This window comes from Microcaecilia unicolor, chromosome 3 (genome assembly GCF_901765095.1).
Source record: "Microcaecilia unicolor chromosome 3, aMicUni1.1, whole genome shotgun sequence".
Lineage (NCBI taxonomy): Eukaryota > Metazoa > Chordata > Amphibia > Gymnophiona > Siphonopidae > Microcaecilia > Microcaecilia unicolor.
The window spans coordinates 491945817-491960568 of record NC_044033.1 but is presented as its reverse complement, the minus strand read 5'-3'; the positions used below and the strand labels follow the sequence as shown (position 1 = coordinate 491960568).

Here is a 14752-nt window from a genome sequence, read left to right as displayed (position 1 = left end):
ATGCGTCCCATCCTAGACCTAAGGGCCCTGAACAAATTCTTGGTCCGAGAAAAGTTCAGGATGCTTTCCCTGGGCACCCTTCTTCCCATGATTCAGGAAAACGATTGGCTATGCTCTCTGGACTTAAAGGATGCTTATACACACATCCCGATTCTTCCCGCTCATAGGAAGTATCTTCGATTCCGTCTAGGAACATAGCACTTCCAGTATTGTGTGCTGCCCTTTGGTCTCGCGTCTGCACCCAGGGTGTTTACAAAATGCCTAGCGGTGGTTGCAGCGTCGCTATGCAGACTGGGGGTGCATGTGTTCCCTTACCTCGACGATTGGCTGGTAAAGAACACCTCTGAGACAGGAGCTCTACAGTCCGTGCAGATGTCTATTCAACTCCTGGAGCTTTTAGGGTTTGTTTTAAATTATCCAAAGTCCCATCTTCTTCCAGTTCAAAAACTAGAATTCATAGGAGCTCTGCTGGACTCACAGGCAGCTCATGCCTATCTCCCTGAGGTGAGGGCAGACAACCTTCTGTCTCTTGTCTCCATGGCCAGAGCATCTCAACAGATCACAGCTTCGCAGATGTTCAGGCTTCTAGGCCATATGGCCTCCACAGTTCATGTGACACCTATGGCCCGTCTTCACATGAGATCTGCTCAATGGACCCTAGCTTCCCAGTGGTATCAAGCTGCAGGGAATCTAGAGGATGTGATCCAGCTGTCCACCGACTTTCACAATTCCCTTCGGTGGTGGACGATTCGATCCAATTTGACCTTGGGACGTCCTTTTCAAATTCCTCCGCCGCAAAAAGTGCTGACAACGGATGCGTCCCTCCTGGGGTGAGGAGCACATGTAGATGGGCTTCACACCCATGGAGTTTGGTCCCTCCAGGAATCGGGTCTTCAGATCAATCTCCTGGAGTTGCGAGCGGTCTGGAACGCTCTAAAGGCTTTCAGAGATCGGCTGTCCAACCAAATTATTCAAATTCGGACAGACAATCAGGTTGCCATGTACTACATGAACAAGAAGGGGGGCACCGGATGCCTCCTGTGTCGGGAAGACGTCCAGATGTGGCTTTGGGCACGCCAGCACAGCGTGCTTCTCCAAGCCACTTATCTGGCAGGCGTAAACAACAGTCTGCCCGATAGATTGAGCAGGATAATGCAACCTCCCGAGTGGTCGCTCAACATGGGCATTGTTCGCAAGATCTTCCAAGAGTGGGGCACCCCCTTGGTGGACCTTTTTGCCACTCAGCTCAATCACAAGGTCCCTCAGTTCTGTTCCAGACTTCAAGCCCACGGCAGACTAGCGTCGGATGCTTTTCTTCTGCATTGGGGGAAGGGCCTTCTGTATGCGTTTCCTCCCTTACCTCTGGTGGGGAAGACTTTGCTTAAACTCAAGCAAGACTGCTGGACCATGATTCTGATTGCGCCTTTTGGCCGCGTCAGATTTGGTTCCCTCTTCTTCTGGAGTTGTCCTCCGAAGAACCGTGGAGATTGGAGTGTTTGCAACCCTCATCACTCAGAACGAGGGGGCGCTTCTGCATCCCATCCTCCAGTCTCTGGCTCTCACGGCCTGGATGTTGAGGGCGTAGACTTCGCCTCCTTGGGTCTCTCTGAGGGTGTCTCCCGAGTCTTGCTTGCTTCCAGAAAAGATTCCACAAAGAGGTGTTACTCTTTCAAATGGAGGAGGTTTGCCGTCTGGTTTCAGGTACGCCAAGTGGAGATGTGAGGCCCTTGTGCCCGATGGAGGAAGAATTCCCACCGAGCCGTCGGCCAACCCCGAGTTCCCCCTGTTTCTCCCTCCGTTCCCCAGGGGTTCAGCCCCCAGGTGCGGGAAGCCAACAGCAGGAAGAACTGAGTCCAGAACAAACTCCACGGGGCACAGCCAGGCAGCAGGCAAAGAAGGTCCAGGAACAAACGGTGGTCAATACCAGGCAGCAGACAGTAGAAAATCCAGGATCAGGCAAAGGTCAATAGCAGGTAGCAAACAGTAGAAAATCCAGGATCAGGCAAAGGTCAATACCAGACAGCAAACAGAAGAAGAACCAGAAGCACTGCAACTACCCAGAGAACTGAACAGAAGCCGAAGCGCGGGAGGACTGGTGGCATGGCTTTAAATAGTGCAGGAATTAGGCCCAAACCTGCACAGCTGTCTTCAAGATGGCTGCCCCCAAACGGAGACGCCCTGAAGCCCAAACATGGGCTTCCTTCCTGCGGCTGCCCAACACCAAGATGGCTGCCCAATCCTAAGACGCGCACCTCTGAGATGGCCGCCCTCTCCTGGATATGCCCAAATCCAAGATGGACGCCATCTCCTCAGATGCCCATACCTTGCGCAAGCAGGGAACATGACAGTCTGGTGTGACAGCAAGGCCCTAGATCCTCGCTCTTTTCCTACACAGGCCCTGCTTGAATACCTTCTACTCTTATCAGAGTCTGGTCTCAAGACCAACTCTGTAAGAGTTCATCTTAGTGCAATTAGTGCTTTTCATTAATGTGTAGAGGGTAAGCCTATCTCTGGACAGCCTTTAGTTGTTCGCTTCATGAGAGGTTTGCTTTTGTCAAAACCCCCTGTCAAACCTCCACCCGTGTCATGGGATCTCAACATCGTTCTCACCCAGCTGATGAAACCTCCTTTTGAGCCACTCAATTCCTGCCATCTGAAGTACTTGACCTGGAAGGTCATTTTCTTGGTGGCAGTTACTTCAGCTCGTAGAGTCAGTGAGCTTCAAGCCTTGGTAGCCCATGCTCCCTATATTAAGTTTCATCATAATAGAGTAGTCCTCTGCACGCACCCTAAGTTCTTGCCGAAGGTGATGTCGGAGTTCCATCTGAACCAGTCAATTGTCTTGCCAACATTTTTTCCCCAACCTCATACCAGCCCTGCTGAACATCAGTTGCACACATTGGACTGTAAAAGAGCATTGGCCTATGTGGAGTGGACAAGCCCCTTCAGACAGTCCGCTCAAATGTTTGTTTCTTTCGATCCCAACAGAAGGGGAGTTGCTGTTGGGAAACGCACAATTTCCAGTTGGCTAGCAGATTGCATTTCCTTCACTTACGCCCAGGATGAGCTGACTCTTGAAGGTCATGTCACGGCTCATAGTGTTCGAGCCATGGCAGCGTCAGTGGCCCACTTGAAGTCAGCCACTATAGAAGAGATTTGCAAGGCTGCGACGTGGTCATCAATCGACACATTCACATCTCATTACTGCCTTCAGCAGGATAGCCGACGCGACAGGCGGTTTGGGCAGTCGGTGCTGCAGAATCTGTTTGGGGTTTAGAATCCAACTCCACCCCCCTAGGCCCATTTTTATTCTGTTCCAGGCTGCACTCTCAGTTAGATTTTTCTTTGTAGGTCAATCCTTGTTATGTCCTCGTCGTTGTGAGGCCCAAGTGACCTTTCTTTGTTGTTTTGAGTGAGCCTGGGGGCTAGGGATACCCCAGTCGTGAGAACAAGCAGCCTGCTTGTCCTCGGAGAAAATGAAGATACATACCTGTTCTGAAGAGAAGCAAACAGGTCTATCGCTGGGGTTCCCCACTGTTGGAAAAAATTGACAAGCTACTGCAGTGCTGAGGGGCCATTCATGAGGCTGAAGAACTCTGCTCAATTTGAGGACTCCCAGTGGCTTCAAGAAATGTACTCGGTGCAACCGGACGATCTCGGGTACCGACCCCCACGCGTGGTGTCTTCAGTGCCTTGGGCCCGACCATCGCCCAGACACATGTAAGTTGTGTCTTAGCTTGAAAAAGCGGACACAGGCGTCGAGACAGGCTCTTCGGGACCGACTTTTCAGAGCTTCGTCTGGTTCCTCGACATCGGTACCGAGGTCGGCGGTGTCGATGTGGGCACCAGGGATGGTATCGACTTCAGGAGTGCAGGTAATGCCTGTCCGGAGACCATCACATGCTGGCAACAGTGAGCCATCGAGTGGGTCTCCACCTGTCTCGAAGACTCCTGCTGTGTAGGCCCACTGGGACCGACCACTCTCAGAATCGACCCCGAGGAAGCGTGTGGATTCCACGTCCTCCTTGTCGGTACCGAGGAGTATCAATGACGTGCATCGAGCGAAGAAGCATAGTCATCGATCTCCTTCTAAGCACGGTACCGGGAGCTCCAGAGCGTCAAAGTATTCGGCACCTGTGAAGCTCCGACGCCGGGAGGAACACTCACCCTCCATACAAGAGGTGTCGGTCTTCAGGCAGCCCGGTACCGCCTCCTCAACCTCCACAGATTCTGACGCCGATTCCTGCACTGACCTCACAGCCTTGCTCGACAGCGACTCTAGATGAGCGCATCCGAGCCATTCTTCCAGGTCTTCCAGAGGGTTTGGTGCACCAGTCTGCTCCGGTGCCAGGGGTGCTTGCGCCCTTGGTACCGTCGATGGAAGCGGCAGCTGGCTGTATGCCTGTGGTGAGGTCCCCGACGCCGGTACTGGCATCGGCTGCCACCCAGGTCGACATCACTGGAGGGAGCTTCATCGCCGCCGGCATTGGAGTCGACTTCTCGGCATCACCATCGAGGACACGGTTCCTCGGCGTCAAGATGGGCCCGGTTTCGGACTGCAGTTAAGGAACTCTTGTCCAATACCGATGAGGATGCCTCGTGGGATGAAGCGGAAGATCCCAGGTATTTCTCTTCCGAGGAGTCTTGTGGTCTTCCCTCTGATCCTACTCCTTCGCCGGAAGGAAAGCTTTCTCCCCTGGAGAGTCTTTCTGTCTCATCATTTGTCCGGGAAATGTCTGTGGCTATTCCCTTCCCTGTGGTATCTGAGGATGAGCCCAGGACTGAGATGCTCAAGGTCCTTGACTATCCTTCGCCACCTAAGGAGTCATCCACTGTTTGTTTGCATAATGTGCTCAAGGAGACACTTATGTGGAACTGGATGAAACCGCTAAGTAATCCCACCATTCCCAACAAAGCTGAGTCCCAATATCAGATTCATGGAGAACCTGAGCTGATGAAGTCACAGCTACCTCACGACTCTATGGTTGTGGATTCCACTCTCAAGAGAGCCAGGAGTTCTAGAGATTTTGCCTTGGTGCCCCCGGGACGAGAATCTAGAACCCTGGACTCTTTTGGGAGAAAGGCCTATCATTCCTCTATGCTAGTGGCCAAAATTCAATCCTACCAGCTCTACACGAGCATTCACTTGAGGAACACGGTGAAGCAACTGGCGGACTTGGTTGATAAGCTCCCTCCGGAGCAGGCCAAGCCTTTTCAGGAGGTGGTCAAGCAGCAGAAGGCGTGTCATAAATTCCTGTCCAGGGGTGCTTACGATTCTTCTGATGTTGCATCCAGAACCGCTGCCCAAGGTATAGTGATGTGCAGACTCTCATGGCTGCGTGTCTCTGACCTGGACAATAGAGCCCAGCAGCAGATTGCGGATGTCCCTTGCCGGGGGGATGATATTTTTGGTGAGAAAGTCGAGCAAGTGGTTGATCAAATCACGCAGCGGGAAACCGCTATGGACAATCTCTCCCGCCAGGCGCCTTCTGCTACTACCTCATCAGGTAGACGTTTTTTCCATGGAAGGAAGAATGCTCCCTATGCTTATAACAAACATAGGTACAATCCTCCTTCTCAAGCAAAACTCAAGCAAGACCGCGGAACCATGATTCTGATTGCTCCCTTCTGTCCGCGTCAGATTTGGTTCCCTCTTCTTCTGGAGTTGTCCTCCAAAGAACCATGGAGATTGGAGTGTTTTCCAGCCCTCAGAACGAGGGGGCGCTTCTGCATCCCAACCTCCAGTCTCTGGCTCTCACGACCTGGAAGTTGAGAGCGTAGAATTTGCTTCCTTGGGTCTTTCTGAGGGTGTCTCCCGGGTTCTGCTTGTTTCCAGGAAAGATTTCATGAAGAGGTGTTACTTTTTCAAATGGAGGAGGTTTGCCGTCTGGTGTGATAGCAAAGCCCTAGATCCTCGCTCTTGTCCTACACAGACCCTGCTTGAATGCCTTCTGCATTTGTCAGTCTGGTCTCAAGACCAACTCCATAAGAGTTCATCTTAGTGAAATTAGTGCTTTTCATTCTCGTGTGGAAGGTAAGCCTATCTCTGGACAGCCTTTAGTCGTTTGCTTCATGAGAGGTTTGCTTTTGTCAAAGCCCCCTGTCAAACCTCCACCAGTGTCATGGGATCTCAACGTCGTTCTTACCCAGCTGATGAAGCCTCCTTTTGAGCCACTGAATTCCTGCCATCTGAAGTACTTGACTTGGAAGGTCATTTTCTTGGTGGCTGTTATTTCAGCTCATACAGTCAGTGAGCTTCAAGCCTTGGTAGTGCATGCTCCTTACCTAAAGTTTCATCACAACGGAGTAGTCCTCTGCACGCAGCCTAAGTTCATGCCGAAGGTGGTGTCGGAGTTCCATCTGAACCAGTCAATTGTCTTGCCAACATTTTTTCCCCGTTCCCTGCTGAATGTCAGTTGCACATCTTAGACTGCAAGAGAGCATTGGCCTTTTACGTGGAGCGGACAAGCCCCTTCAGACAGTCTGCCCAAATGTTTGTTTCTTTTGATCCCAACAGAAGGGGAGTCGCAGTCGGGAAACACACCATTTCCAATTGGCTAGCGGATTGCATTTCCTTCACTTATACCCAAGCTGGGCTGACTCTTGAGGGTCATGTCACGGCTCATATTGTTAGAGCCATGGCGGTGTTGGTGGCTCACTTGAAGTCAGCCACTATAGAAGAGATTTGCAAGGCTGCATCATGGTCATCAATCCACACATTCTCATCTCACTACTGCCTTCAGCAGCATACCCGACGCGACATTTGGTTTGGGCAGTTGGTGCTGCAGAATCTGTTTGGGGTTTAGAATCCAACTCCACCCCCCTAGGCCCATTTTTATTCTGTTCCAGGCTGCACTCGCAGTTAGATGGTCTGCTTTTTAGGTCAATCCTTGTTATGTCCTCGCCGTTGCAAGGCCCAGTTGACCTTTCTTTGTTGTTTTGAGTGAGCCTGTGTGCTAGGGATACTCCACATGTGAGAACAAGCAGCCTGCTTGTCCTCGGAGAAAGCGAAGATACATACCTGATTGTTCTCACAAACCCCGCCCACCTCCCCTTTGGAGTTGTTGTTTTTTCTTTATTTAGTTTTTGATTAAACTGAGCGGGAACACTCGCGCGACGGGCAGGAAGACGGCCGCACATAAGCGGTGCATGCGGTTCGCACGCCAGAAGGCTCTAGTAAAACTTTTTATTTGCTTGCAAGTTTGCCGTTCCTGGGCCGCCGTGGACGCCGACCCACGTGTGAGAACAATCAGCCTGCTGTCCTCGGAGAATACCTGCTACAGGTATGTATCTTCGCTTTTTAAAGCATAACGGATAGCAAGAAGAACATAGTATAACTTCTCTTTAAAGTCTACGAGTAGTATTCCAGTACCTAATACCTGCTTCATTTCAGAGATTACTCTGAACTACTAATGTGTTAATGTAATTTTATTGTATTTTTGCTTCCATAGGGACGGGCTTCTTTAACTCATGAGAAAGAGCATTTTGCACACCAGCATCCTGAAATGAAGAATTTGGAAGATATTGTCCAAGATCTAAAGCCAACTGTACTCATAGGTAACTTTCCTTTTTAATGTTCTTATCATCCAGTGTTCTGACATTTTCAGAGCCCATATAAGGTAAGAAGTCATTTAAAGCATATACGTGATTACGCTAAATTACAGGTGCTATAAACAATGAGTAGTTGGTGGATTCCTATAGTTTCATTTATTGCCTTATGTGCTATAATTACTAGCAGTTCCTTCCTGTCGTCAGATTTGTTTTGAATCCATTCTTACAGCCATATTAACCGTATTAGGACTCACTCTTTGGAACTCATTGCCATTGGAATTAAGACTTGAAATGTCTCTTTAAAAACTTTAATCAAGATTAAAAAGCTATTATTTCAGAAAAAAATCATTTGAAACTTAAACCTGTTTTCCGAATAATTACAGCAAATGCAAGTAGATTTCTTGAGACACAATCCCCCAAATTCTATAAACGGTGCCTTAAGTTGTGCGCGTTAATTTGGCCGCATGGAACCTAATTGATTAACAAGCCAATCAGCGCCGATAATTGGTACTTAACCAATTAGCAGCACTAATTGGCTTTAATTAGAATTTATGTGCACAACATTCTAGGCGTATTCTACAATGCAGCACACACCTGAAAATGGGGCATGGATATGGGTGTGGAATGGACGGGTTGTAGGCATTTAAAAAAACAATCTGCAATATTATGGAATACAGCAGATCTGCGCCTAACTTAGTCACAGGTATTTATGCCTGGTTTTAGGTGGCCTACATTTTAGGCACAAGAACAGCCTGTGAGCGTATTTTATAAACTACACCTAACTTTAGGCAGTTTATAGAATCATGCTAACCGCGTGGTTTTTCGGCACTGATTTTTAAGGCTCCATTTATATATTTTACCACAATGTAAACAGTTAGGCTGTCTCTTTTTTTAAACCTTGTTTTAATTTGTAAATTTCTTGTCATCAGCAGCAGGTGAATCCATTAACTGATGGGTTATGTCTGCCTACCAGCAGGTGGAGATAGAGAACACTGAAAAACCATAGTGTTCTATGGATGGCTAGCTCCATCTGCCTTCAGTATTTCTCTATCTCCCAGCAGGTGTGGACGTAGCTTGATGAGCTCCTGGAAAAAATTGTGCCTGGGGTGGCTCCTATGCTTTTGCCAGTTGAAGCTGGGGTGTTGTGGCTGGTGGTGCCCACTTTGAAGGCATATATGTTCGCCCTTTCACTGCCTTACCCGTCCCCCTGCCTACCGGAGTACCTCTGTTGCTGCCTGCCTCCAACTTTCCTCACAGCGTTAAAAAAAAGAAAGAGTACGCATTGGTTCTGCGTAGCTATTCTGAGGCATTTTTCCACATGCAGCTTGACCGGAGCTCATTTGACTCGGTCTTTTGAGATGAGAGTGGTGCCCAGCTCCTCCAGGGAGGTCCTGCAGACGGCGTTCCGATCGGGGTAAGTTTTGGCACGAAGCTGCCATTTTACTTATATATTTCCATCCAGTTGGACGATGGCTGCTGAAGCAGTTAAACGCTGCTCCCGTTGTGGTAAACATAGATCAGCAGCGGGGCTCTGTAAGACATGCTCTTTAGACGCTAGAGCTGGTACGAGCATGGCGAGCGATGATTCTTCCCGCTCGATGGAGCTGGCAGCGGGCGCCATTTTGGAAGCGCCGCATGCCTCAACCCTCGCTGTTGCGGAGGAGTCTGAGTGCAGGGGGACGCCTCGGTTAGAGGCTACCAGAGGAGCTCCTGTTCCCGTTTCTCCTGATTTGGAGACGGAGGGTCAGGGTGGGTTTTTCTCCCTGGAGATTGTGCTTTTAATGCATAAAGCTTTCTTGCTGAAAAGAGCTCTGCCGCACGTGTCTGACACTGTGCTGCTACCTGGTTTCCCCTCGGGTGTTGATGGCCCAGGACTGGCTGATTCCCCCGAGTGTTGGAAGGACGCAAAACATAGACGGGTAAATCCCCCGTCGGAGAGTGGCGCACTTCCCTCCCCCTCCCCCCGTGGCCGGGCGGTGTGGATTCTGAGGGTTCTGGCAGGGCCTCATGGTCTGAAGAGCCAGAGGAAAGTGCCGGTTTGCCACTGGATCTGGATGATCCCAATGCGGTGAGGATTTTCCACCATGATGAACTGCCAACGCTCATTTCTGACGCCTTGCAGGCTCTCTCAATCGATGATCCTGCCAAGGGCGAGGCCTCCTCTGGTAATCCGAGGATGGCGAGTACTAAGAAGCCTGCTCGAGCCTTTCCTGTGCATGACTCCATCCAAGAGCTTATTTCAGCTCAATGGTCTGAACCCGATGGGCCTTTGAAAGTGGCCAGGGCTATGGGTCAGCTTTACCCTCTAATTGAGGAGCACTTGGCCCCTTTGGAGATGCCTAAAGTGGACGCTTTGGTCACGGCGGTGCCCTGAAAGACATGCAGGACCGGTGGCTTTAATCCGCATTGAAACGGTCTTTTGATATCTGGGGGCTCGCCTTAAGGGTGTCTATTTGCAGTTCCTATGCTGCATGGGCCTGCCTTTCTTGGTTACAACAGGCAGTGGAACAGCCCGCGGATGGTGTGGAGTCCCTCGCTGAGGTTGCACCACGGATGGAGTCAGCCCTGTCATTTTTGGCTGAGGCCCTCTATGATCTGGTCAGAGCTTCGGCTAAACAGCTGTCTGTGGCGGTTGCGGCCCGCCGCCTTCTATGGCTTCGGCATTGGGCGGCTGACATGGCCCCTAAGTACAGGCTGGTGAAGCTTCCCTTTCGGGGCCACCTGTTATTTGGAGAGGAGCTGGAGAAAATTGTGAAAGACCTGGGGGACCCTAAGCCCCAGCGGTTACCCGAGGATAGGCCGAGGCCTTCTTCCAAGGGAGCTGTGTGGCCCTCCTCTTCCAGACCTCGCTTCCGTGAAGCTCGCAGGTATCGCCCGGGGCGCTCTGCTGGGGTTTCTCAACGTGCCCGTTTTCAGCAGAGGAACTCCTTTCGCTCGGACAAGCGTTCCGCAGCGGCCGATTCAAGGCCTGGAGTTCAGGGGTGGCCCCCTCAATGACGGGGTGCCGGTCCATTCCTCGATTCCTGCAGTAGGAGAACGTCTTTCCCTCTTTCTCGAGGAATATGGACCAAGATTACCTCCGATCAGTGGGTCCTGGACCTGATCAGAGAAGGTTACCGATTGGAATTCAGCGCCCCGGTGAGAGACATGTTTGTGGAGTCCCGATGCAGTACTGCCGTCAAACGGATGACGATAGAGGAGACCTTACAAGTCTTGTAGCACCTTGGAGCAGTGATCCCTGTGCCTCCCGCCGAACGTGGCTGCGTTCGCTACTCCATTTACTTTGTGGTGCCTTGTTTTGTCTTGCTACATATGGGACTGACGAACACGAGCCGGTTCGGGCGGGAAGACGGCCGCGCATGCGCGGTGCGCATCGGCGCGCGAGGACTAGCAAAGGCCTTTGCTAGTAAAGTTTTCCGATTGGAGGGGCTGCCGTGGACGTCACCCATCAGTGAGAACAATCAGCCTGCTGTCCTCGGAGAATACCTTCTACAGGTATGTAGCATTTGCTTTATATGTCATGCTAAGTCCCTTACAGTAGGGGCCAGGTCAGTAGAATCTAATTGACCCTGAAAATAAAAATGTAGTATCCACTCATAAGCTACTGATATTGGTGACTGGCTTTATAAGACCTGTTATCTGCATAGAAAGAGAGCATGTTTGGGATTTGTGTTACAGAGTGCCTTCAACTTACATTGAAATAATATTCAGCTCTGGTGAAGTAAACATAATACTTATGTACAAGTTAATAGCTCAGCACCATAGCCTATAGCAGTGGTTCTCAACCCAATCCTCAGGGCATACTCAGAGGAGCATAATTGAAAGGGATTCCCAAGTTTTGCTGAGGACATCCTCGCAAAATGTCCCGATGGAGGGGTGGAGAAACTCGTATTATCGAAACAAGATGGACGTCCATCTTTTATTTCTATAATACGGTCGGGGACGCCCAAATCTTGAAATTTAGGTCGTCCTTAGAGATGGTCGTCCCTAGACTTGGTCGTTTCTGATTTTCGGCAATAATGAAAACCAAGGATGCCCATCTCATAAATGACCAAATGCAAGCCCTTTAGTCGTGGGAGGAGCCAGCATTCGTAGTGCATTGGTCCTCCTGACATGCCTGGACACCAACCAGGCACCCTAGGGGGCACTGCAGTGGACTTCATAAATTGCTCCCAGATACATAGCTCCCTTACCTTGTATGCTAAGCCCCCCAACCCCCCAAAACCCACTACCCACAACTGTACAACACTACAGTGGCCCTTAAAGGTGAAGGGGGGCACCTAGATGTGGGTACAGTGGGTTTTGGAGAGCTCACATTTACCACCACATGTGTAACAGGTAGGGGGGAATGGGCCTTGGTCCACCTGCCTGAAGTGCACTGCACCCACTAAAACTGCTCCAGGGACCTGCATACTGCTGTGATGGACCTGAGTATGACATCTGAGGGGGCACAAAATATTTTTAAAGATTTTTTTTAGGGTGGGAGGGGGTTAGTTACCACTGGGGGAGTAAGTGGAGGTCATCCCCGATTCTCTCCGGTGGTCATCTGGTCAGTTCGGGCACCTTTTTGTGCCTTGGTCGTAACAAAAACAGGACCAGGTAAAGTCGTCCAAGTGCTCGTCAGGGACGCCCTTTTTTTCCATTATAGTTAGGACGTCCATGTGTTAGGCACGCCCAAGTCCCGCCTTCGCTACGCCTCCAACATGCCCCCGTGAACTTTGGCCGTCCCTGCGACAGAAAGCAGTTGGGGATGTCCAAAATCGGCTTTCGATTATACCGATTTGGACGACCCTGTGAGAAGGACACCCATCTTCCGATTTGTGTCGAAAGATGGGCATCCCTCTCTTTCGAAAATAAGCCTGTTAGTCAGTTGGGTTTTCTGGATACCCACAATGAATATACATAAGATAGATTTGCAAACCATGGAGGCAATGCATGCAAATCTCTGTCATGCATATTCATTGTAGATATCCTGAAAACCTGACATGATGGATATGTCTCAAGGACTGGATTTAGAAGAACTGGCCTTTAGTAGTAAATCCACTCATGTACACAGTAGGGGCCAGATTCTATATATAGTACTCAAAATTGCCTGCGCAAATTTGGGCACAGACCCAATTTGTGCATGCAATTTAATTGGTTAATGAGCCAGTTAGCGCTAATTGGGCCCTAACAACCAATTATTGGCATTAATTGACAAAAATTTGGATTTACATTCGCATCTTGCTAAGCACTGTTCTATAAAGATGTGCATGTAAATCTTTTAGTGCACAAGGGGCGTGGCCTGGGAGGGGCATGGGCAGGTCAGGGGCATTCATTAGAGATGTGCGCAGTATTATGGAATTTGGGGGGGTCTACACCTAATTTATGTGCCAGGATTTACACCAGCTTTCAGTTCCTGGATGTACGTGCTAATCTATAAACAGCACCCAACTTGGAGCACTGTGTATAGAATAGCGCCAGTTGTGGTTTTGTCTTGCACCATTTATAGAATATTCCCCTGGATGACTGCATTTCTAATATGTTTTGTTCCTCATTTTTTTAGGAGTTGCTGCAATAAGTGGTGCATTTACAGAAAAAGTTATCAAAGACATGGCTTCCTTTAATGCAGTCCCTATCATATTTGCCTTAAGTAATCCAACCAGTAAAGCAGAGTGTACTGCTCAGCAGTGTTACCAACTTACAGAGGTAAAGTGAGATTCTTTCGGTGTTTTTCCCCTGCATAGTGGCTTAATATTCCTATTAATGCTGTGTTAACATAATCTCTGCCATGGCTGCTACAAAGTAACTGACAACAAAAGTAAAATTTCTGGTCTCGGCAAGTATCCATTAGGGGTGTTTTAAGCAGAAAATTTCTTTCTAGGAGAAGAGGGAGTGGTCAGCTTGAATGGAATGTGGGTGGAGTGGAACTGTGGAGGCTGACTGTTGGAAGAGACAAATGAGAATTAAGCTTGAGTGAGAAGGATCATAGCCAGAAGTCTAATTTAAGAAGGGGGCAGGAGTGAATTGGGGGGGGGGGGTGCAAGCATTTCCTCTCAGGTTCTCTTTCCCCCACCACCAAGCCCACCACCCCCCAACTCTCCTCCTGCTCTCCCCACTCATACCTTTGCTAATGGTGATGCCTAACCCTGCAAGCCAAAGAGATTTGCTGGCCCCCGCCTGTGCAGCCTCATTAGCAAGGAAGCCGGTGTGGTGCTTCAGCCATGGATGCCAAAATGCCAGCATCCACGGCAGAAGCACCCTGCCGGCTTCCTTGCAGCTGATGTAGCACGTCTGGGGGCTCGGCCAGCAAATATCTTCGGCTAGTGAGAATTGGGCATCCCCACCAGCTATTTCTCCAGTTCTGCAATTTTGGACAGGGTCTGAGCTCAAACTTACATTTAAAAAAAAAAAAGGGATTCCCAAGGAGAGAGGTTGTTTAAGTCAGAGGATTTTCAAAGGTGCACATGCTATTTAAAGCCCATTTGCACTTGCACAATTTTTTTGTTGGCAGTTTGTGTACCCATAGCTTGTGAGAAATTTTGAAAGAGAAACTACCCAGTATGCCAACTAAAATTATTAAAATGCTTATGTACCTTGCAACAAAATGGGCTATTTAAAATTATCCCCCACCCCTTCCTCTTTGTTTTTAATTGTTGCCATTTTGACAATTGAGAAGTGGAAAGAGAAACATTTGATTGATGCAGTATCCCGTTTCATGACCAAAATCTTCTACTAGTGTGATACTAATGAAATTCCTAATTTGCTTGCATACTGCACACAGGTGAGATCTAGATACCATATCATACAGTACCTGCAATTCTTAATAATACTAACAATGATCTGCGAAGACAAAGTGTTCACTGGTCATATACTGTTCATTTGGCCTTGCTGAGTGCCAGACAGACATCTGTTCTAGAGCTTCCTAGAAAGGCCTAAAGGTCTTTACCGCAGTTTCATAGAATATTAAACTGTTGTGTCCCACAGTTCATTTTCATCCTCCACAGACTTCAATATGTTAGTGGCCCACAGTTCAGCTCACAGGGATCTGTACTGGGGCCAGTGCTATTTAACATGATTCTAAATGATTGGAACGACAAGTGAGGTAATTAAATTTGCAGATGACACACAAAACTATTCAAGGTCGTTAAAACATATGGCATCTCAATAATAAACAATTTTTTCAGTACTTGCAGGTACGGGACTATTATCAGAAACTGAC

General features: G+C 49.1%; 1 protein-coding gene across 1 annotated transcript in view; it reads left to right on the top strand.

Moving 5' to 3' along the window:
* The window catches only part of ME1 (malic enzyme 1), a gene marked incomplete at its 5' end in the record, with an annotated part of 362344 nt that overhangs the window by 340995 nt on the left and 6597 nt on the right, over window positions 1-14752 (top strand). The window contains 3 exon segments of the mRNA XM_030195171.1: window positions 4117-4123; window positions 7452-7557; window positions 13097-13239. Of these exon segments, the coding sequence (XP_030051031.1) occupies window positions 4117-4123; window positions 7452-7557; window positions 13097-13239 (256 nt within the window).